This window comes from Oreochromis aureus, linkage group 4 (assembly GCF_013358895.1).
Source record: "Oreochromis aureus strain Israel breed Guangdong linkage group 4, ZZ_aureus, whole genome shotgun sequence".
Lineage (NCBI taxonomy): Eukaryota > Metazoa > Chordata > Actinopteri > Cichliformes > Cichlidae > Oreochromis > Oreochromis aureus.
This window is the reverse complement of record NC_052945.1, coordinates 34,005,752-34,028,821: the sequence shown is the minus strand read 5'-3', so window position 1 is coordinate 34,028,821 and position 23,070 is coordinate 34,005,752. Positions and strand designations below refer to the sequence as shown.

Genomic DNA, 23,070 nt, shown 5'->3' with positions numbered 1-23,070 from the left:
TAAATGAAGACAGTAACATTTGGAGAGTGGTATATAAGGTACGAGCAATGTGTGTCTTTCTCTCTTGTGTTCTCTGTTTTGGTAGATAAGTTCAAGCCAACAGTCTGTTTTCCTGTAAGGCTGTGATCACGCAGCTCTGGGAGCAACGGTTAAAGACAGACACAATCCGGAGGCTGTTTGTGTTCGAAGGCAGTCCTCACAATGAAGCTTCAGAGCAGCCCAGAGGCCGCACCTAACAAGAGACTCTGGTGCCATCTAGTGTTCCGTTAACAACAATACCAAAGAGCACATAGACACATACACAGGTTCTTTCTCAAGACTCGGAAACACAAGTTATACGTCCCTGGGTCCGTGTTAATGCGTTATTAAGTGTGTCGATTTACAAAAACCATGCCCGCAATTTTACTTATGTATTATCTCTAGAAAAATAATACCAGGTCAGCCACAGCGAGTGGCGCAAAAAGCTTTTGTGTGCTTTCACAGGAGTGTATGCTGAAGGATTTTTTTTTTTTTTTTTTTAATCTTTGATGTAGGGTTGGAAAGGTCGACTTGTAGCACTGAGGTAGAGAAACGGGTGTTTCTCTCAGTCCTGGTTTGTCTCCAAGGTTAGACCTGGCTGCTGTTACAGTGGTGAATGAAACGTGTAGAAAACCGTGTGTGTACAAAATCCCAGAAGAATGGTGTTGTTGTGTGTGTGTGTGTGTGTGTGTGTGCGTGTTTGCGCTTGCGCACGAGCACTGGATGTGCTCACGGAAAAGTAATTCTGGATGCAAAATTTATGCTGATTGGTCAGGAGGGCTGTTTCGGAATAGAGCGGCAAGCAGGGAGTGCATGTGCTTCACTGTGTTCGTGTCTGTGTAAGCAGATTAATTCGTCCTTTCTTTGTGGTTTTATCACTCACGCTTATCTGTAAATCTGTTGTGCAGTCCCCCTCAGATATATGTTTCCAGTTGTGAACGTGTATGTAATCATCTGAAAGACCCTCATGGAGGGAAAACTATGATGTTCAGTTTAATTTATGATTTTAGCATAGTCTTAGTTTTATTCAGCATTCAACTTCAGAGTATTGAGATCAGACAGAAAATTTGTTTTCCCTTCATCTATTTGTGGTTTGCGCAGCGGACAAATACCTCGACAGGATTTTCTGTGCAGTTAGATAACGATTGCCAGGGTGATAGTATCAGAAGTTAATTTATGATTTTTATTATTATAATTATAATTATTATTATTATTTTTCGTCTGACCTGACCAAATAATGTCGAATAAGACTGTTTGAATAATCAAGCTCGACTCTTCTTATTTAGCCGAAAAATATGGGTCTCTTTCTGATGCTGCATTCACCCACCGTTAAACTTTAACTGGTCCCGAGGCCTTTTGTGGCTGAGGGCTCCCGTCCACCGGTAATAGTCCGGTGAACTGACCTGGAGCGCGTGCTCACAGTACCCTGAAGGACGCGGCAGTCGACTCGCGCTGCCTGGAAACGATTAATATATTAAACAAGAGAAAGTACTAGTCAGGCAGTTTTTTGGAGTTTGTCATTAACTGGTGCAGCAGCAGAGGTCTCCTTCGGCGCGCGCGCACACACACACACACACACACACACACACACACACACACACACACACACAGAGAGCGAGAGAGAATTAGCAATAGGAACTCTATTTATCTAAACTCTAAACACGTGAACTTTTTATCTCCAAGCATCGCAACTTCTGGAATCTTCTATACGATCCAAAGAGCGAAAGTATTCTACTTATATCAAAAAATGTCACTGTTTTTTCTGAGATTGGCAAAATCCATATAAAATTTAAATGAATGACATTATAATAGACCACTTACTTAACATGTCATACAGTTTAATCGCATATTCTTTTTACTTTTTTTATTTTATTTTTTTTTTGTTTAGTCACAGTTTCTCTTTAAATTACACTGATGAGAGACAGGGTTAAATTAAAGGTTATTTTAGTGGTTGCAATAAACGCGTCTGCTCTGCCAGAAGAGGGCCAGTCTGATGCGCTAAGAGTTTTAAACTACTTTTTACAAATAACTCGAACTAAAATGCTACATAAGAGTACTTTAGTAGGATAAGCAGTGAATTTTAAATTTCATAGACGGTTAATTATTTAACCCGTGAAATGCAGTCGACCCTATCACTGCCACGGCTGAAATAAACCGCAGGTGAGCTGCACAGTGCTCGTTACTTGCGGAGAACAACACATTTGTTCATCTGCCGGTTTGCTGCGGGGCGGTTTTTCAGATCGTAGCCATTCCTCGGACTCCTTGTAAAGAGTCATAAAAAGTCATAAAACCATAAAAGTCCTGAGTTCTCTCTCTCTCCTTCGCACATACCCCCACCCCCACACACGCGCGCAAAAGGTGAAAGGGATCCATAAAGCCATAAAGCAGCCGCCTGACTCTTTCAGCTTTAATTGTCGATAATCTCTGAAGTTTCCCGGATTCCTGGAGTTCCTTCAGCGCCTCTCGGCTATTTACTCTGAAGCTGCACCAGAAAGATTTACTGTGCAGGAATACAGCAGGCTTAAAACACATATCCGTTTAGAAAAAAGATGAGATTTGCAATTGTCATCCTACCAATTTTCAACGTGGGAGAATGTCCCACAATATTAACTTTTTGCTTTCTTTGTTGTCTGATATAATCTAGACCATTCCATCTCTCTACAGTTTCTATTTATTTGCGTCATTGTGATTCATACTTCTAACAGATTTCGCTTCTTGTCATTACCCTGTTATTAGTGCTGGACCAGTGGTAGAAACTTAATAACTATAGTGCTAATGACTGGAAGGCTGTTAGCCTACTGATTTTGGGGTGGTCAAAGTAGCTAACAAGCCATCCGAGGTAGCTTATATTATTTTTTGTCTTTTAAGTCTCCCATTTTTTACAGTATTGTCGTTACTCGAATGAATAATTCGTCGAACTGCGGCACAAAGGTCTAGCCTACGCAATGTAATGATAATGCTCTTAGCAGCGTCGGTGCACAGCCCCGTTCCCTTTTTTTCAATACTGGTGGACGGCAAGTTAAAGTTTGGTAGACTTCAATATCCCCATCGACACAAGGAAATATCAGGCACAACAACAAATAACAAATATCAACACAACAAAGCGTAAGGTCATGTGACATAAAATGTGACTTCTTTACTAGCTTTAAAGCAGACTATGTCCTTCTGCTATTCCTTTATGTCCAGCCCCCACTCATCTCCCTTACACACACTCACACAGGGACCAACCATCCGGTTCTCAAATAGCAAAACGTTTCCAAAGTTTAGGTCGTTTTTTTTCTTTGCTCTGCTCTTTCGTCTCGTCTGCCGCTCGCTTCTCCCAAACTGCATTTGTATCTGCAATGACACATAAATATATGTCCACTAGCAACATGGAGGACAATGTCATCATGCAGTGTTGCCTATGAATATTTCCACGCAGTCACATGATATAAGAAAAATGAGCCGACACTACCTCATTCATTTCCTGCTGAATCATAGCCATTCACATTAGCCATTGATAGCATTAGGGTTAACAGAAGGGTTACAATTTGGGGTAATACTAAGCTATCCTGTTTCATGTTGCTTTTCCAGCATTAGAACCAAACTACAAGCTCGTGAGATCTCCTCTGAAGTTATTCTCAAAATGTTACATTAATCTATACATTAAATAAGCTTCTAATCTCTTCAAAATTGTCATATAAAATACATAGAGGCTTCGTAACAAAACTTTCGGTATGTTACTATACCAACACTTCAATTGGCTTGACAATATTCTTAGCTTAAGTCGAGCTGTACCTCGAATCAGGAAAAGCTATGATTCTGCCTGTATATTATTATTATTATTATTATTATTATTATTATTATTATTATTATTATTATTATTATTATTATTATTATTATTATTATTATTATTTGTGTTTTTCAAAGTTTTCGTATTTACTCTATGGGCTGCTGCTGGTATAGGCCTACCACAGATATAATACCAAAGCCACAATCACGTTAATACCGTGCTAATGCAAATAGGCTGTATATATAATAATAGTATTACCGTCCTGTGTGTGTCCCAGGCTGTAGGCCATGCCTGTCCTGTCCCGACTGTTAGTGCTCATTAATGATTACACCAGTCAGCTCCAACACAATGCTGTTGCTTCCCGTTCCCACAAAGCGGAGAGGAAACGGAGCGTCCTGCCAACAAGAGAGAGCGAGAGAGAAAGAGAGAGAGAGGTCAAAATAAAAGTTCAGAAGACAGATTCTCCATCAGTCTGTGTAATCCTGCATAGGACGCGCGGCTCGGGGACTAAAATTCATATTTGTTCTCCTACGCTGAACAGTATTACTTTAAAACGAAGAGATTGAGGAACTGATGAAGTGGGGAGGTGAAGTAAAAGTAAAAATAGGCTTTGTCTCTATTGGTAGTCAAACTGTCTACAGTTCGGCCATTCAGACAAGTCAGAGCCTGTAGAGGAAGCACAGAAAGACACCGAGAGGGGGGGACTTCTTTATGACTGCGGTTATTTTACGACCTCAGCGACACATATTCCGTTTGTGACCGCGAATGAAAAGCACGCCGAAATACCCCCACCCTCCACCCAGCTCGACCCTATTTATTCTCCTCTCTAATTTTGAAGAAGGAAAGGGAGGTTCTAATGTTTCTTTGCAAAAAGAGTGCAAAATGTGTGTGTGTAAATTTAGTTTTTATTATTCTAAGGGATGATAATAATAATTTGTGACACCAGTGTAGCAATTCGCTACGTTTTTTTCTTTTACATTTATAATTATCGTTCCGTATAGTATAAAACTGAGAAAAAATATAATTGAACTTTACAGTATGTAGTATGTTTTTGTTAGTGGTAAAACTAACAAATCTATAATAACGGCTTTTTTGTTGTTGTTTGTTTGTTGTTGTTTTTTATTTTAAGACTTTATTCTAATTGTTTTGTTTTTTAAAACAATGCAGTATATTTGGGTTCAATATAAACATGGACGTGATGGCCATATATATATTGAAAGAGCTTCAGGCGCGTGGGTCTAATGAGTGTCAAGATGACCCTAAAAAAAAAGCAGAAAGAAAAAACTACTTCTTTTCTTTTTCCTGATTTACATTTCAGGCTAATCAGTGTCACGGGAGAAGAAAAAAAGAAAATAATAAATCACTGCACACACTGATTAAACCCAGCACACTCTGGCACAGTATATGAGTTGCATTTTTCTGACTGAGTAGTGTTATGCTACTCATATAGCAGTACATATATATATATATATATATATATATATATATATATATATATATATATATATATATATATATATATATATATATATATATATATATATATAGAGAGACAAGGGTTTCCCGGGTTATCTTTCACATTTCTATCAGATTATGTGCCGAAAATCCCTTCTAGATTGAATTAGTCATATGCTTGAGAAAATAGCAGCCTGCGATAGGAGTAGGACACACACACTGACCAAAGAGGGGACATAAACTACCCAACCACCAAATATACCAATTGCAAATATACAACACTCCAATTACATGGCCCATATTATATAGTAGGCTGAATCAAATACTAGCATCACACACACTGCACACACAAGACGCGCGCACGTTCCCGGCTGTGATTTACGCTCCACAAATTCATTTTAATGCGGTCGGTATTATCTCCAAAGCGCCGGGAAACATATTTTATTGTTCGGTTGCCTTCTCTCCCAACCCCAAGGGGAAAACGCGCATACGTGTGAGAGCTGCTGGTTTTTATGGGTCCAACAACAGACGGAGGAAGACACACGGGGAGAGAAAAGAATCAATTTAACGCGCCGAGGATTCCGGTGTGATTGCGCAATGTCACCGAGAACAGAGGGAAGATTAGAAAGAGAGATTAGATACGAATTAAAAAGGAAAGAAAGAAAGAGACCGTGTTTGTGTATGGTGGTGGGGGGTGTATTCGGTAGTTCCCAGACCTCCTCCTCTTCCTCTTCTTCTTCCTCTCCAACGAAAGGAAAAGAGCGAACGAATGCCAGGCACGGACGATTCCCATTGGTCAGTTCGAGGTCAGCTGGTGTCTGCCCCCCCAACCCCCCACCCCACCCCAATACCCCTTCTCGCCCCATCCCATGTTCTCCGAGCGCATACACACACGGAGAGGTTCTCTCTGTTGCCCCCCACCCTCCACACGCCCCTCCGTCCCACACTGGCACTCAGCCCACGTAATACACCCCCCCACCCCCACCTCCTCCCAATCTGCGATACACTAAGTGATAGCGGCAGCCCGTCGGACTGTCGGCTATAAAACACAACAAATCATAAAGTGCAGGCAGGGGAAGGCAGAGGAAGGAGGACGGGAGGGAGAACCGTTAGCTGCTAGCCGTTAGCCTCTGCCTACTCCTCCTCCTTCTCCTTCTTCATCGAGTGAACGTTGTTATTGTGTTTGTTTCGTGCCCTCCTGTCCTCCCCTCTCCTCTTTTCCTGTTTCTCCTCTTTTTCTTCTTTCTCCTGATGAATTCCTATTTTGTCAACTCCTCTTTCCCGGTGACGCTACCGGGAACGGGTGGAAGCGGGCAGGCGGCGGCAGCAGAGTCATTTTTGGGTCAGATACCTCTCTACTCATCGGGATACGCCGCCGACCACCCGCTTAGGCACTACCCGGGGGCAGCAGCCGTTACCGCAGCCGTGGCATACAGCGCCGGCGGACCCGGCGCACACCAGGACAAACCGTACCCGGCGTCCACCTACTACCAGCAGGCGGCCAATGGAGCATATACCGGACACCGGGCGACAGCAGCAGCGGCGGGGGTCGGTGTTGGGGGCGCGACCGGAACCGGTGCCTGCGACTACGCCACGGCAGCGGCGGCAGCGGCGGCCGCAGCTGCAGCCACGAGTTTCTACAGGGATAAGGAACACCCGTGCGCTCTGGAGGAGCATCAGCTCGCGCTCAGTCAGGACGGCGTGCAGCGTAAAACAGAGTGCGTAGGGCTCAGTGCAAAGGGGCTATTCGGAGAAACGATGGAAGACAAACAGTCGGCGTCAGTGCCCATTTATCCATGGATGCAGCGGATGAACGCCTGCAACGGTGAGTGTCTTCTTCTTCCTCTTCCTCTCTTTCTTGCATATTTTATGATCCCAGTCATAAGAATGACATTTGTTTCCTCTGTCAGCCTCTGTTAGATTTCCTTTCCTTTTTCCCTCCTCCTGCCACAGAAGCTGCTTTATGATCCCCGTATGTTGACCTGTCAGTCAGTCATGTGCTCTGTATTTTATTGTCCGTCATAAAACGGGTTTGTTTGCATTGCGGCTCCTTTTACTGTAGCCTGTGTGACCTGCGACGATGCTACCGAGTAAAGCGAAGTGTGGGGGAAAACAAGGAGTAGATAAAAAATTAATGATGTAGATAGAGAGGAAATACAGAGATAAGTCAAAATATCCACACTCAGTTATTCGTTTATTCAAATGTGTCTGGATAGTTAATCTCTTTTATTTTTGAAAACTGTTTTCCTCTCAGACATACTCTGCTTTGAGACATGACCAATAAGATGCGATAAAAACTGTTTTGTTTTTGCAAACGTTTCTTTTCTGTGCTGATAAAGATATATCACATTTCCTGTTGCTATTATTGGTCTTGACCTTTTCTCCCTTATCGTTTATTGAGCCTCCGGAGTTAACTTTGCAGCGTAGACAGTGTTATTCACTGTTGATTCAAATCGTATATAGATATAGCCTAAAGGCTCCTAAGTTTAAAGTGAAAGTGAGGCAAACCGTCGCAGAAATAATGTGAAATAGTTTCATTTAGCCGGCTCTCCTAAAAGTTTGTGCTTTTACACTCTTGCATGAATTAACCTAAAGTGTTAAACACCGTCCTGTGCTGCAAACCATCTTTAAGAGAGAAAAACGGCCTGTTGAGGGTAGAATGAGTAATAGCAGATGATGCAGAGCTAGTGTTTTATAAAGCCCTGCAGGACACTCCGAGTTATGACAGACGAGGTGGTAACATATTTCGCCGCAAATAAATATATATGGAGGAAAACAAAGAGCGGGCTATAAATGACAGTTAAAGGTGCAAATAGTAGCCAGAGAAAGGGGAGAGTTATTTGTGGTCATTTGGATTTAGATATGAATAGCTTGTGGTTTGCAATCCATGCTCTTACTTTCAAATCAATACATAAACTGAAGTTGCCTTAATTATTAGTGAAGATCGGTGGAGTATACAGCCCACAACGGGAAAAATTATTATTATTATTATTATTGTTATTATTATTATTTTCTTAATTTACTGCTACTTACCACCAGCAACTTTATATGACATAGTTATTCTGTGTGTTTCATAAACCACGACTTTCAAATTTCCTGTAGAATGGTTGTTATTTTTTTTAATTAAACAAATTAAAAAGTCCAAGTTTTCACTTTTCACAAATCCAAAAGTAATCTGCGGCTTCGCAGTCAGAGTAAGTAAACCAAACATTTTACTAAAACAATGTTAAATTCACATTAAAACAGTGTCCTTAAGGGATGGCGCACATTGTTAGATGGCAGCCACTGTCTGCAGTGTTTTTTAATGTGAACAGTAGTGATTCTTAATTTCAGCGAGGGGCAACATAGCCTAGAAAATACTAAACAGGCACTGTTGTGGAAACTTAGAATAGAATAGAATAGAATAGAATAGAATAGAATAGAATATGCATGTGATGAACTTTTCTGCTAACTTTTGTTAACAGAATAGTTAACGCCTCGGTGTTGTTATCTTGGTTCAAATGTATCTGTCTCTTTCTTTCCTTGACTCTCAGGGACCTTCAGTAGCCCCGGGAGACGCGGTCGGCAGACGTACACTCGCTACCAGACGCTCGAGCTGGAGAAGGAGTTTCACTTCAACCGGTACCTCACGCGGCGACGTCGGATCGAGATTGCGCACGCGCTGTGCCTCACGGAGCGACAGATTAAAATATGGTTCCAGAACCGGAGGATGAAGTGGAAGAAGGAGAACAAGCTGATTAACTCCTCTTCTACATCCTCTTCTTCTTCCTCGACGGCGAACGGAGCAGATGAAGAGGAGAAACGGACTGAGTAAAACAGGACGAAAAATAAACTGATGTAAGACACGTAAAAGGAAGGGCAGAATAGAAGAGAAGACATGCTGAATAATGTCATGCCTCCAAGTTTTTCAAGAGTACCCCCCCACCCCCGCATTTTTTTCTCTCTCTCTCTGTTTTTTTTTTTTTACCTGAGCAGTGGTGAAACAACGGAATGGGGGGATTTATTTTTATCCCTCTTACATCAACTCTTTCTGTAGGCTGTACTTGCCGCTCTGAGTGGTCTGATATTTGGTAATAATTTGTAAAACACTCTACAGCAACGGTTATCTAACAGTGGAAAGGGACAAATACGATAAAAAGGGGGAGGGGAAAGGAGCATGGCATTAAATTAAAGAATACAATAGATGAATAAAACTTTTTTAAAGGCCACCAACACAAGGCCACAAGTAGTTTTGAAACACAATTTATTGCTGCATTCCGCCTCCGATTTTTTTTACTGTACTTTTTTATGGCTATGCATATTTAATTTATTTTTTATTCTTTCAAAGACATCATGTAAGGCACTTGTTTTAGGGTTTATAACTTGTTTTGGGGGCTTTAGAACTTGACTTCCGGCTGTTTCCTTCCCGATTTTGTTTCTTATTATTTGTAAATGTGTGTAGCCTTTAATACCTTTAAGTACACGTGCAAGTATGCTCTGCATATACACAAAGGGAGGAAAAACTATTGGAGGTATGTATGTCTTATGGTGTTCATATTTAAACTGTACAGAAATAAGCAAGGGAAAAACGCCTTGTATGGTGAAAATAATGTAACTACGGTTTCGGGGAAATTTTCAATATCGGGAGACCGGTTGAAGCTTAGGGTGGGGTGGCAGTTGTTAACCTACTGATGTTATTCGCCAAACTACCTAAAAACATTCAGGAAAGTGTATATTTTATCGATTTTTACATGTTTTGTTTATGTGTTATTGTCAAGTAATTACCTATACTACCTATGACAAATGTTCAATAAAATGTAAAGGAATTTATGGAGAAAGGTTATTTTTATAAAGGGGTTAGGGTTTGTTTGTGTGTGTGTCTTTGGGCCATGAAATGAATTTTCATTTATTCTAACATTAATTAACGAGCAGTAAAGGTTGGTCACACTCAGCATTACTGGATTTGAGATTAGAAGAATATAGAGGGCACCTTTGTGGGGGGGGGGGTATGCCCCCTCACACCCCAGCACAAACTTCTGCTGCTCCTCAGCTGTTTTGACATTTTTCGGGTATCCAGATGCCTGCTGCATGAATTTCAAAAATGTTTTGACATAAGGCTTAAACAGTGTGTCAGTCTTATTAGGGAAGTGCCAAACCTCAGCGATGCAGACAATCTGATACCGGAAAAATGTCAAAACAGCTGAGGAGCAGCAGAAATTTGTTCAAGACTATTATGAGAGAGAAGGCATCAGACTAGAAGGCTTCAGACTAGACCCTGCTAAGATTTGTGTAAACAAAGCAATCAGAAGTTTTAATAAACTACTTCTGAGCTCTCTGTGGGGTCGATTCTGCATGCGAACAAATATGCCATCTTGTGAGCTGATTACAGGCCCTGCCAGATTCACACAGCTGATGTTTAGTGACCATTATGACATACGTCAGTTTTGTTTCATCTCTGATGATGTTGCAATGGTTCAATGATGTCACGCTGATGGTAGAGGGTCACGGGCCTGATTGCCCGCAACATCAAAACGGACGACGTCAAAGTCGGCACAGTGGCGGAGACTCTCTTGCATGAGCTGAAATCAGTGAGGAAAGTCTTTTACGCCATCACCGAGGCATACGACAATGTAGTGGGGGAGGATGTGGTGAAAATCGGACAGCTGCGGATGGTCACAGAGTGTTACAAAGGAGGCCGCTAATGTTTTCTCTGAAAGATTGATTCTTTCCAAAAAACACGTATTGTACCGCATCTTTCAAACAGTTACCATGTATCCTGTTTTTTTCTTTCTTAAAACGTGTAATCTGCATTTTACCACATCTTTTAAAAGCATGTATCCCTTTTCAAACATGTATCTTACATTTAGCGCATTTAAAAAAAAACAAAAAAACATGTATCCTGATATGGCCACCCTTCCAAGCCCCTGAGGAATTACCCGAACCACTATGGGTTAAAGATGAGGACTTACCCTATGTACCTACGTAATGATGAATTGTAAAGTTACAATTCTTTTATGTAAAAAGGCATTTTTATTTTTGTATATAAATACATGTTGATGTTGTGCTGACGGGATTGTGTGCTTCAAATTACTTATAATGTGCCAAATCACTACAACAGACGGCCCAAGACAATGCGGTCAAGAGTAAGGATCTTGTTAGACAGTGTTTCTAAGATTTTTACGTCCAGTTACAATAACTTTCTATAGTGTTAGGATAAAAAGACAAAGTAATTCCTGTTTGTATAAATTTACGATGAAAAAGCCAAAATACACACAGCGGATGATGAACCTAATTAAAACGCACCCCGCTAGGAGAAGACAGAGCGTGCATGGTGGGACCGCATGGCCCGGAAGTGCCACTTTTTCGGATGAGTGAACGCGCGTGCATGAGTGTGCATGTGCGCATCGTCGTACGTGCGAAAGGTGCCAGTTTTTAAGCTCGGCAATGGGCTCCCCTCACCCCCTCCACCCCTCACCCCCACCCTACCCCGCCTCCTACCCCACAAAGGTGCCCTCTATATTCTTCTGAGATTGGTTTATTTTAAGATTTAGAGGACAACTTTAACACGCTTGAGCCTTTTAGCCTCTTACTGGTGTTAAACACGAGGCCGCGGCCAAGCAGGCGCACGCAACGATCTGGAAGGGAAGCGACGAGGAGAGTGAGCTGCTGATGGCGGGCTCAAACTAAATGATGACCAGAACGAGACAGAGAAAGTTGACCTCTCCTCGAGCCCTGCAGCCAGACACGTTACACATAGACACACACTTCACGCAGACAAAGTGGACAATGTCCCCGTGACCTTTTAACTCTACTTGTCCCCTGAGTGACCGTCGCGTTGTATCTATCTTGGAAGTTTCACTGATGCGGGTGCAAACGCACACACACACACACACACACACACACACACACACACACACACACACACACACACACACACACACATTTTGCACATTAGCTTATCTTATGAAACATGAAAACCACAAAGACAAATGTGGTCTAAATCAGCGTTACTTTAGAATGATTGCATTTGTTGGCTTTTCATTCGGAACATTCGAGATATATTTCTGAATGTTCAAGTTATGCGTATAATAGCACATATAATAAGCATAACAGAAAATATTTATTTATTTATTATTTGACGTTCTTAGGTCATATCAAGCAGGTACAATTATTATAGCATGTATCTAACGCATGCACATTTTAAGTTTAGAAATAAATTCCTGTTGGAATACTGCCAAGACAAAGATGGCATAAGCTGGTAGTAAATAATTAATAAGCACACCTAGAAAAACCAGCCTCGGCTAGCACAGAGGCCAGGAACTTAAGATTTCACATGATTTAATTAATGATACTTTTAGTTATTTTTTTAATTTAATACTTTGAGAGACAAATTGAGAATATAGTGAGACTCGCAATGAAATTACCTCAAGAGAAAATCTATTAAAGTTTATTCTGCAGCACAGACATATTCAGTGTACTTTGGTTTCTTTTTGTGTCTTTGGCTATGACTGGATTGGCGATTTCGTTCGCATTTTAAATCAGCTGTATGACTACGTGCTGGCAGATGTTCTATGTTAAACACTGTGGAAATGGTTTTACTGTGAATCACGGGGACTTGTCTTTACATATTGCACATACGTGCTTGGTGTTTAACATATTTTAAGGAGAAAAAACGAAGAGGAAATGTTTCATGCTGTTTTGTTCTTTCTGTCTCTAGTGAAAGATGTTCTCTACTGAAAGTTTCATTTTTGAGTTTTTGTTTGTTTGTTTGTCTGTTTAAGTCAACTGAGCATTAGTTAGAAAGAGTTTCTCTTAGACCACAATTTATAATTGGTTAAAATATCAAAATCTCCAAAAATGAAGCATATTGAAATCTGCGTGGCTCAAAGAATGAGATTATTAGAATAAAAGGAACTGAATCTGTGCACAAGCACTGGTTGCAAAATGTTCTCTAATCTGGACTCATGCCTTAAATTCTGACGTTCCTTTATTCTTACTCAAAATGCCACAAAATCAATATAACATAAAGTAAACGAAAAACATGTACAGCTCAAGAGAATGGTATGTTGAGCGAAAGAAAAGGGATGGATGGATGGATGGATGGATGGATGGATGGATGGAGGGACGGATAGTTTTATTCTATGCTAAAACTGAATGATGATTGTCTTCAAACTGGCCTCATTGAAATATTTCGATGTATTTCGTTCAGTGAGCTATTTCATGGAACAAATTCAGTGCGATGGCGCTGATCTATAAATACCAAGGGCGGTGTGCTGAGAGGAGTGTGACAGCTGGGTCTTTTGTGGCTTTAAACCCCATGTTACTGTTATGTGTGCTTGCCCGTGTGTTTTAAATGTGCCTGCAACTTTGTAATATTCAAGATGAATTCCATTCCAACTGCTGGTTTCTTTAGCCGACACTCTGAAATGTGGCCTGCAAACTGCACACATTTCCCCACTGAGTACATCCATTTGTATCATTTCACACATACACACAAAGCTCTGGAATTCTTCATCTGTCCCCTGTTCTAGCTGCTGTGCCGGAGTTACAACAAAGCGTGTACACCCGAGTGCACACTGAGGCCTACTTCAAACACGCAAACGCTTAGACACACACAAGCACTCCGGCGGCTGAAATGCATCCAAACCCGGGAATCAACAAATCATAAATCAGCAGATTTCCATCCAGTGTGGACGTCACAGATCAGGTTTAACATTCCTCGTATGCAGCTGCAAGGGAGGCTGCAGTAAGAAAGAAAGAATGTACAGTCGCAGGCCAGTCGGACTTCCATAATTCAAACATTTTGTGTAGTGTTGACTGTTTAGCTTGGTCTGTGATGTATTTATTTATTTATTTGTTTATTTATATTTGCCTAATTGTTGTGATATTTTGCACAATATTTCCTACTGGTGTTTTGTATCTGTGCCGGAAGTTGAGGTACAAACAATTAGTGCAGCAAGGTGAAACACTGCATAACACAAACAAACGTGTATTTTATCGGTGAGACCGCTTTCTGGTGGAACTCTGGAATAAATATCAACAGCTCTCAGATGTATGTGGAGACAGGCTAGTTACTATTGTTTTTTTTTATACCATTGTGTTCATTATTAACGTTTGGTTTTATGGTTCTTACGGCTCTTAATTGCGAGACTAAGCAAAAGGTCACTTAACAGAGCTTAGTGATGAGCACACACACACACACACACACACACACACACACACACACACACACACACACACACACACACACACACACAATGTTTTTTTTATATAGCAGTTGTCTTAGACTCTTTTGAAGTGTGTCCTTTCTCCCTTAACACTTCTTTCTGTGCAATAAATTATATCTGCAGTAGGTGGCGCTCTGAGCTCACCCCCGACGCCTCTAGCAATAAGGAGAGAGAGAGACCGAGAGAGAGAGACGGAGAGAAAGAGACGGAGAGCTTCCCCCGCCCAATCTTTATCATTTGAAACCTCAGAGCATAAATTACCTCTCCAAAGTCATCGGCGAGAATTTACGACTGGTCAACAAAAGCACGTGACCGTCCCCCTCCTCCTCCCTCACCGCGTGTGTGTCTCTCTCTCTCCTCCCTCACCTCACCCCTCACCTCCCCCATCACACACACACACACCTCCATCCAACACACACACACCACCCCACCCCCATATTTGGACGGCGCATACATAGCTAAAAACGAAGTACAGTGCAACGCCATAATTCACTAATACATCATAAATCGTTGAAAGTACCAGCGTTATAACGACCCAGAGAAATCTAACAAATCAAGCGCCCCTTAGTACTCAACTATAAACCTGCAACTCTCTAAAACAACCTAAATGAGCTCTTATTTTGTAAACTCGTTCTCGGGGCGCTACCCAAATGGCCCCGAATATCAGCTGCTAAATTATGGAGGCAGCAGCGGCGCAATGAACGGCGGGACGTACAGGGATTCTTCCTCCGCCACCATGCACCCTGCGACAGGCTCTTACGGCTACAGCTACAATGGCATGGACCTGACCGTCACTAACCGGGGAGGGGGGAGCAACAGTACCGCCAACGCTGGAGGACACTTCGGGAGCGGCTCAGTCGGTGGGGACTCGCGGGGTTTCGGCTCCCCGGCCCCGGACAGGGGCTTCAGACAGCAATCTAGCTGCTCCCTTGCCTCTGTGGCGGACTCCCTGCTGTCACCCGGCAACGAAAGCACAAAACTGGGCGCCCGGAGTTCGTCTCCTCGCTCGGATCAAGCAGGAAGCGGTAATCTCAGCTCACCAAACCTGTCCTCCGCCTCCTCCACCGGCGGTGGCGGCACAGTGCAGCGTTTCACCGAACTGGATGATGCGTCACCAGAGACCGAGGACTTGCAGCATAACCGGGACACTAGTCACGCCAGCAATCCGCCACCCAGGACCGGGCATAAGCAGGAGGGCGGCCCGACGGGATCAGCCGCTGGCAACACTGGCAGCGAGGCGCAGACACCACAGATATTCCCCTGGATGAGAAAGCTACACATTAGTCATGGTACACGTTGCTCTTGTGTTTACAACTTATTTACCATGTATCCTAGAAGTTTCAGGCGATCGTATTCATATGGCTGGTTCAATAGAATAGCCTCCGTGTTGACACATGGGACTGGTAACAGTTTAGTGCTTGTTGGAGCTATATCGGGGCTTCTTAAAATACACATTAATGATTGTGCAGAATTATTGCAGCTTTGATCTGTGTAAAGTGGATGCTCGAGAACAGCAGGGAGATACCCAATTAGCCACGGTTCTTCGTTTTTGTCTGCACCCTACCAGGTTTTTTTCTACTGCGTCAATTTCATATTTTCATGTGGCTGTCAGAAATCAGTTGTCAAGATTATGAATCTCAAAGGAATGCCGTTTAATTGCGCACATTGGGTTAATATTGATGCTTTCATTTCAAATGATGTATTCATTTTTTAAATACTGATATGAAGATCTAAAAAAATCGAAACAGTACACCCCAGAAAACTTCTCAGTTGAAAATTCCCATTACATTTTCGTGTTTTAGAAATCATAAACGCCGGACAATTGCCCCTTCTGTCTCCTCTTTTTTTTAATTTTAGCAAATTCCACAAAAGCGTCATAAATCTGTCAGGGGAGAGACGAGGGGAAGAAAAACTCAACAGGGCTGGGAAGCTGCAGACAGAGCCGGGCAAAGAAAGAAAAAAGAAGCCGAAAGAGAGGCCAGGAAGGCTTTGGAAGCTGCTTGCTCCTTTGAAAAGTGAAGCTTTATTACGGGTGGGAACTTTATTAGAGAGGTGAGGCAGAGGACGGGGCAATAAAACCCTGAAGGGTGTAAAAAATGGGGCATATAGAGAGGTGATGGTGAAGACGGGTGGTTAAAAAGGGGGAAAAAAAAGTAATGTGACAGATAAAAGCAAATGTTTTAACGCAGGCTGTGGAGTGGAAATAGCAGAAATAAAATGTGTCAAGAAAGGTTGTGGTTAGAATGATGGACAGTTTTACTCGCTGTAGGGCTGCCTTTACGCTCGGTGATTTTGATAAAACAGTAAGTTTAATTCCTTGTGGGGGCGTTAGAGGTTGATACAATAAAACAAACACCTGTGGCTCCAGTCTATGAGAATCCTTTGACTCATAGAAAACATCAGCCTAACAGAGGTGTTCGTGACTTTAGATTGATATTTTCAACTATTTCTCTTATACTGGAGTGTATTTTAGAGCGCTGTAAAATAGTGACTTAATATTGCGCACTCTATTTTTGTGTGCACTCAATAACAGCCCGTTTCTGTCGCGTGTTGGCGCATCTTTAAAAGCCCTTTGTCCTCTCATCACCCTCAGATATGACGGGCCCGGACGGGAAACGGGCACGGACGGCGTACACCCGCTATCAGACGCTCGAGTTGGAGAAGGAGTTCCACTTCAACCGGTACCTCACGCGGCGGAGGCGGATAGAGATCGCGCACGCGCTCTGCCTCACCGAGCGGCAGATTAAAATCTGGTTTCAGAACCGGAGGATGAAGTGGAAGAAGGACAACAAATTGAAAAGCATGAGCCTCGCCACTGCTGGAAGCGCCTTCCAACCCTAGAAATGTCTTTGTTTTAAACCAGAATCTGTCTTCGTCCATCTCTTTAGAGATGATACTACCATGTACACGCTTCCCTGGAGGAGGAAAGAAACAAACCAGAAATAAAGAAAACTTGAAGAAAACAACAAAAGAGAGGCCAACAAAAGAAGAAGACGAAGATGAAGAAAAAAATTCCAAAATGTAATCAGAAACATTTAAGAGTACTGTACAGCAGCGCAGCACTTTTCATTTGTTTGGTATGTCGGTCTTTGGTGTTTTAGGGCAACGTAAAAAAATCATGACTGTGGTACTTGCTCTTGTAACAAAAAAAAGTGTTTCTTTATGTTGTCCTCTTTAAAAAGGAGGGGAGTCACGGATAAATATGCTACCTACCTTATGTCCTACTTACAACATTGCTACCTACCTATTGTTTAATGTCTAAGTATCGTTTTGTGTCAAGTGTGAATTTCTGTAACTGACCAAATGCTTTCTAGAAAAGTTAGCATGTGAGCTCTTATTGTAAGTTATTTACATCCAGTAAGGCACGTATACCCTCGCATACCCCAAACCCACTATACTCGCTGTCTTACCATTAAATTCTGCGCTATTTTGAAGCCGAAAAGGTGTGTGTGTGTGCGCGCGCGTGTGTGTACGTGTGTGCGTGTGTTCGAGTTTGAAACTTAAAATGAATCCCTTTGCCTGAATCTGCTTATCCATCCAAAAAGTTGTGTACAGCTCTACTATTCAAAAAAGCGGAACTGTATTATATTGTTATTATAATTGTAATTATCGGTTCTATGCTTCTCAAATGATGTATATATATATATATATATATATATATATATTGACATTTTTAAATGTGACCAGTTGGCTATTTGTAGGTGCAGTGTGCGAGTTCGTGTTTATATGAGTGTGGTTATGGCTAATGGCTACCGTCCTTTAAGGCCTGTAACCTGTCTGCCAGTGAGCTTTTTGTATTTGTTTGTAGCTTCAAGTAAAAAAACAAACAAAAAAAGCAAACAAAAAACCCAATAAAGTTCATTGTACTCATTAAACAGAAAGACTGAAGCAACTGCTCATAATAGAAACTGTCGCAGAAACAGTTTAAGAGGAATCTAGATTGATACCGGTATGTTTTTTTGTTTTTTGCTTTGTTTTTTTTTTTTATATAAGATACTGAAGAAGTGATTCGAACATATGTCGTATTTGCATATTACCTAATCTATACCATATTTATATCATATATCTTTATGCAAATTTTGGGCTTTGGTTAGCATCAGTTGCCAAACACTGGTGTCTGTGGCTCCTCCAAACTGCACGCGGAAGTCTTCTTTGGCAAGATACCGAACACCAAATTGCTCTCTTTTCATATCCATAAGTGCTGTACCGATATGCCTCAATAGTTAGTAGTGGCGTGTGTGGTCATTTACTAAAGCAGTACTACATATTTTGCCAACAATACCAAACCATTTATTATTTTTACCTGACTTCCAATATAGGCTGAAATCAAGTTGTTTGATTTTACATTATGTAGATCTGGCCTAACTCTTCAATCCGAGGTTAAGTCTTTATTTTTGACTTTCGCCTCTTTTTGTAGTTTTTTTTACTCACTTTCTGACATATAATGCACAATAGGTATACCATGCATAAAGAAGCAACACATCAAGCATGATTGGTTGCATCAAGCGCGCAATCACTAAGGGGGCCACACACACACACACACACACACACACACACACACACACACACACACACACACACACACACACACACACACACACACACACACACAGAATCACTGGGTTTACTGACAGTTTCTTTTTCTTTCTTTTTTATGTGATGAACATCAAAAGGGGTCAACACACACATACACACACACACACATACACACACACACGGAGAGAGAGAGAATTACAAATACAAGTATACACAGAGCACACACTCACAAACCAGTTGTCGACTCTGCTGACCAACTCTGACAAGACAACAAACTACCCGCGGTGGACAAATTGGTCACTTTTTTCTCCTTTCCGCCCGAACGGAGGCTACTCCCGGGCAAATTAAGTTTCCTCTCCTGTAAACAAGCGACTGAACTTTTAAACTCACCGGCTTGTGGTGCTGCCGTTTCCCTACTACTACAAGGCTTTCCTTCTGAGTTGCTGGGGTGGGGGTGGGGGCTGGACACAGCCTCTATCTCCTGCTTCTCCTCTGTGTGTGTTGAGATATATTTTAAAAGCTAACCCCTTTCTGCTTTGAGCTAAACTGTAAAAAAAAAAAAAAAAAAAAAAAAAAAAAAGGCAGCTTTGACATTTACATGTCAAACAAATGAGGGTTTTTATCTCCAAGTTGGATCGTAAAGGTCAAGCCTGGCCTCAGACTGATACCTCTCACTGGTTCGCTTGTAGTCACGTGGGGTCCCATAAGCTTAGTTTTATGGTTTTGGGGAGTTGACAATGTACTATATATTTCGCATTCTCCAAAGCAAGTGACGGTTTAACTGCTTCGCGGGGATCCTAAAGGGGTCAGTAAAGTAGACAGAGAAGGGGAGAGAGGGAGTATGTGTGTGTGAGAGAGAGCAGGCTACTACTACCGGCCGCAACTCCAGCTCCGGTTCACACTACACTGGGAGACCGCTGATCTCCGCTCTGCTCTGCTCTGTGGACGCCGGAGAGAAAGATCTTGGACTCACAGCACAGTAAGTAGTGACGGCTGCCTGCAAGTGGGGGCTAAGTGGGGAGAGGAGTCGGTAAAGTGTGTGTGTGTGTGTGTGTGTGTGTGTGTGTGTGTGTGTGTGTTAGAGAGAGAGAGAAACAGAGAAAGGGAGAGAGAGAGCGGGATGGGGGGTGGAGGTTATAATTACCTTGTCACTCACTATGTAGTTCTAGGATATTAATGCGCTGGCGGAGTGCCGCCAAGCACCGGTGCATTTGCCAGCGACAATTAGGACTCGGAGAGACTCGGAGAGTCCTGGTAGTCGCCGGTTCGGGACGTGCGATAGTTATTACCTCACAGATGAAGCAAGATTAGAATTGTCTTTGTATGTGCCAGTATCCACACATATACGCGTTTTATTTGGTGCATAATGATGACGCGCAAAGTAAGAATGGCAATTTATGTTTGGTTTTCTGTGGGGAGAGGTGGTTGGTAATAAACACAAATAGACTAAATTCATACAGTGATACTAAATGTGTGTGTCTGTATACAAGTATGTGGGTTATATGCTGAACTTTAAAATGATAAAATAAGACGGAAAACCATGCGCATTATTTTACCACTTCCTTTTTGCATTTTCGAATTTACTTGAACTATTTGGATAATGCGTTAGCTGAAAGGCTAATGAAATCCCACCGAACAGCAAATGTTGCAGATTTCGGTTTATGTGATCTTTGAAAGCGTAAAAGTCTTGTGACTCATATGTTCACTCTGTGATCAAATAACATATTTACCCACAGCCAATGCGCGCGTAAAATTGATTTTTTAAAGGATTATGAGTTGGAAAAATCAACCATTACACTGATGGAGAAGAACACACGCAGGCGCGTATACACAGGCTGTGCTGATAGGCGTTCTTGGGCACAAGACCTTGCCCCCATGTTTTTCTGTTTTTTAATGCGGGACGCATGTGAGTGAAACAGCTTCGTAGATGAAAACAAGGTTCGCCATCCAAGTCTTTAGAGGTATTGGTTTTACGCCGTGGCTTGGGCCACACACACACACACACACACACACACACACACACACACACACACACACACACACACACACACACACACACACACACACACACACACACACACACACACAAGGAAATGCTCGTAAATTAACCCAAACCTGCTAGACCTCAAACGAATTCTTTTACTCTGACCAAAGTGTTACCAACTTTCACAGGTGCAGGCGCTGGAGCAAATATTGGTGAAATTGTTGACACAAATACAGACGCTTAAAAATGCAACATCAGTCATGTATTCCAGTACGAGCTAAGCGTTCATCACATGACACGAAAGCACTCTTGATGAAAATATAACTTTAGATTTAACCAAACCGCACAGTCTCTATCAGTCTTTAAGTTAAACGGATACCCAAATAAATACTCTTATATACAGAATTATTGCATGTTTAAGGGAAATGTTAACGAAGGTAGATGACACAAACATGATTTCTTGTATGAAAACATAAAATTTATACAAAATACAACATGAACTAATCGATTCAGCACGCTATAGCATATAGCTGTAGTTTATCCTCTAAAATGAACAGTGTTATACTTCTGTTTTATTTGTGACACGGAAAATCGTACTTTAAACCGTTCATTGGTGAGCACTAGCACAATTTTATCAAGAAATATACAAGCAGGTCGTGTTGTGAGTAAACTAGGCGAAGAGTGGTAATAGTGTAACTCTATTTTCGACCCTCCAAATCTAGCTCTTCTTCTGTCTAGAGTGAGACTGAAGCTGTCGAATAATTCGGCTACCGGTCACACGAGCCGTCCTCTGCCCCGTGCACGCACTCACCCTTTTGCTTTGAGCCATCGTGTAAATTGTTTAATATGTTATGTCGGGACTGAAGCTCAAATTTCGATACACATAGAGTCCAAGCTTGTTTCTATTCATTCTATTTTTTGAGAGGTCAGTGTCTACTGGTTTAGATCGCCATGCGTCAGTTAAAGCAGCGACGCCATAATAACTCCATAAAATGCATAGATTTCTGCATTGAAGACGGTGAATACATGAGGAAGATGATTCCCAGGCACAAGAGAAAATGCTGTCTGCAAAAAATTTCGTATCTGTTTAGAGTTACTATTACGCTTAAAGAAACATGTCACATTAAGAAACCATAATTTGGAATAAAGCAGAACAAGGCCAAGATACGCTGTTTATTTTCTGACAAAATGTAATCTGTTCATAGAAGGATTTATTTTATGCTGGTTTTTTTTAAGTATTTAGTATTATGAAGTTTGATATTTTTTTCTATTTTTAAGCAGTTATTTTGTCTGCTTTTTTTAACTAATCAAACCTCTCGAAGGAAGTATCCTCCACTCTGCTTTACAAAGTGTTTTGCAGTGGAAGTAAACCTGAACTAAACCTATTCTTACAATATTTATACATACAAGGCTCCTTCAAGTACGAGCCTATTTCTCCTACTCACCACCACCACAGAGTTAATCCTGTGGCCTCTGTGCTGCTCTAATAAGAGAGGAGAATTCCACTTTTCGGAAGTCCCTCTCTCCGCTCAAACTCTCATTTATTATGTTCACTTTACATGTGAAGTAAGTCCGGCTGGCTGGCTGGCCCGATGTATTTTCAGTCTAGGGATTCCTGGCGCTGCCCTCCGCCATCGCAATGATTTTTCATGAGCTTCACAAGAATGTTATTTAAAGTCATGTTTGGGATGCCATAAATTATTGAGGCACCAGTTGAAGGAGGAAGACAGGGATAGGGGAGTGAAGCAAGAAGGCTCTTTCCCTCACTCTAAACGTTTATCTGATAAAAAAAAAAAAAAAAAAAAAAAAAAATTGAATTCCTTTTTTAGTTAAAAAAATATATTTAATTAATTACCTTAAACTAATAGAATGTTTCCTAAAATCGCAATGTTTTTTTTTTCAAGCCATTTTTACTTTATGTGCCAGTTAAGCACAGTCGGACGTAATTCCAAAAACAGAGAAATAAGGAAGAAAAAATTAAATAATGACATAAGGATCAGCTAAGTTACTTTTAAAGCCTTTAACCGTATTTTATTCAAATGTAATGTAATGCAATTTAATGTAGGTCCATTTCATTTGGTTTCATTTATTATCATTAT

General features: G+C 41.5%; 4 protein-coding genes and 1 long non-coding RNA gene across 9 annotated transcripts in view; 4 read left to right on the top strand and 1 right to left on the bottom strand.

The window, feature by feature from the left end:
- Positions 1-23,070, top strand: part of hoxb1a (homeobox B1a) — a 116,496-nt gene that overhangs the window by 3,163 nt on the left and 90,263 nt on the right. The gene's annotated exons all lie outside the window — the stretch shown is intronic.
- On the bottom strand, positions 501-19,433 carry LOC120439835. Of its 4 annotated transcripts, XR_005612808.1 has the most exons (4): positions 19,378-19,433; positions 15,492-15,711; positions 4,049-4,185; positions 501-3,354 (listed from the first exon to the last, which is right to left on the bottom strand). It is a non-coding gene; the product is annotated as an uncharacterized LOC120439835 (long non-coding RNA). The 4 variants fall into 4 exon arrangements; XR_005612811.1 differs by lacking the exons at positions 15,492-15,711; positions 19,378-19,433 and adding an exon at positions 15,251-15,375; XR_005612810.1 differs by lacking the exons at positions 15,492-15,711; positions 19,378-19,433 and adding an exon at positions 5,916-6,190.
- On the top strand, positions 6,312-10,054 carry LOC116329748 (homeobox protein Hox-B6a-like). The gene is made up of 2 exons (XM_031751822.2): positions 6,312-7,070; positions 8,779-10,054. The coding sequence occupies exons 1-2, from the start codon at positions 6,497-6,499 to the stop codon at positions 9,057-9,059; spliced, it is 855 nt and encodes a 284-aa protein (XP_031607682.1). The 5' UTR covers positions 6,312-6,496; the 3' UTR covers positions 9,060-10,054.
- LOC116329747 (homeobox protein Hox-B5a-like) lies at positions 14,875-18,349 on the top strand. The gene is made up of 2 exons (XM_031751820.2): positions 14,875-15,740; positions 17,045-18,349. Exons 1-2 carry the CDS (start codon positions 15,059-15,061, stop codon positions 17,290-17,292), a joined length of 930 nt encoding a protein of 309 aa, XP_031607680.1. The 5' UTR covers positions 14,875-15,058; the 3' UTR covers positions 17,293-18,349.
- The window catches only part of hoxb3a (homeobox B3a), a 58,494-nt gene continuing 54,878 nt past the window's right edge, over positions 19,455-23,070 (top strand). For both annotated transcript variants that reach the window (XM_039611100.1, XM_039611099.1), the window contains exon 1: positions 19,455-19,966. The gene's annotated coding sequence lies outside the window, so the exon portion shown is untranslated. The remainder of the gene's footprint in view (positions 19,967-23,070) is intronic.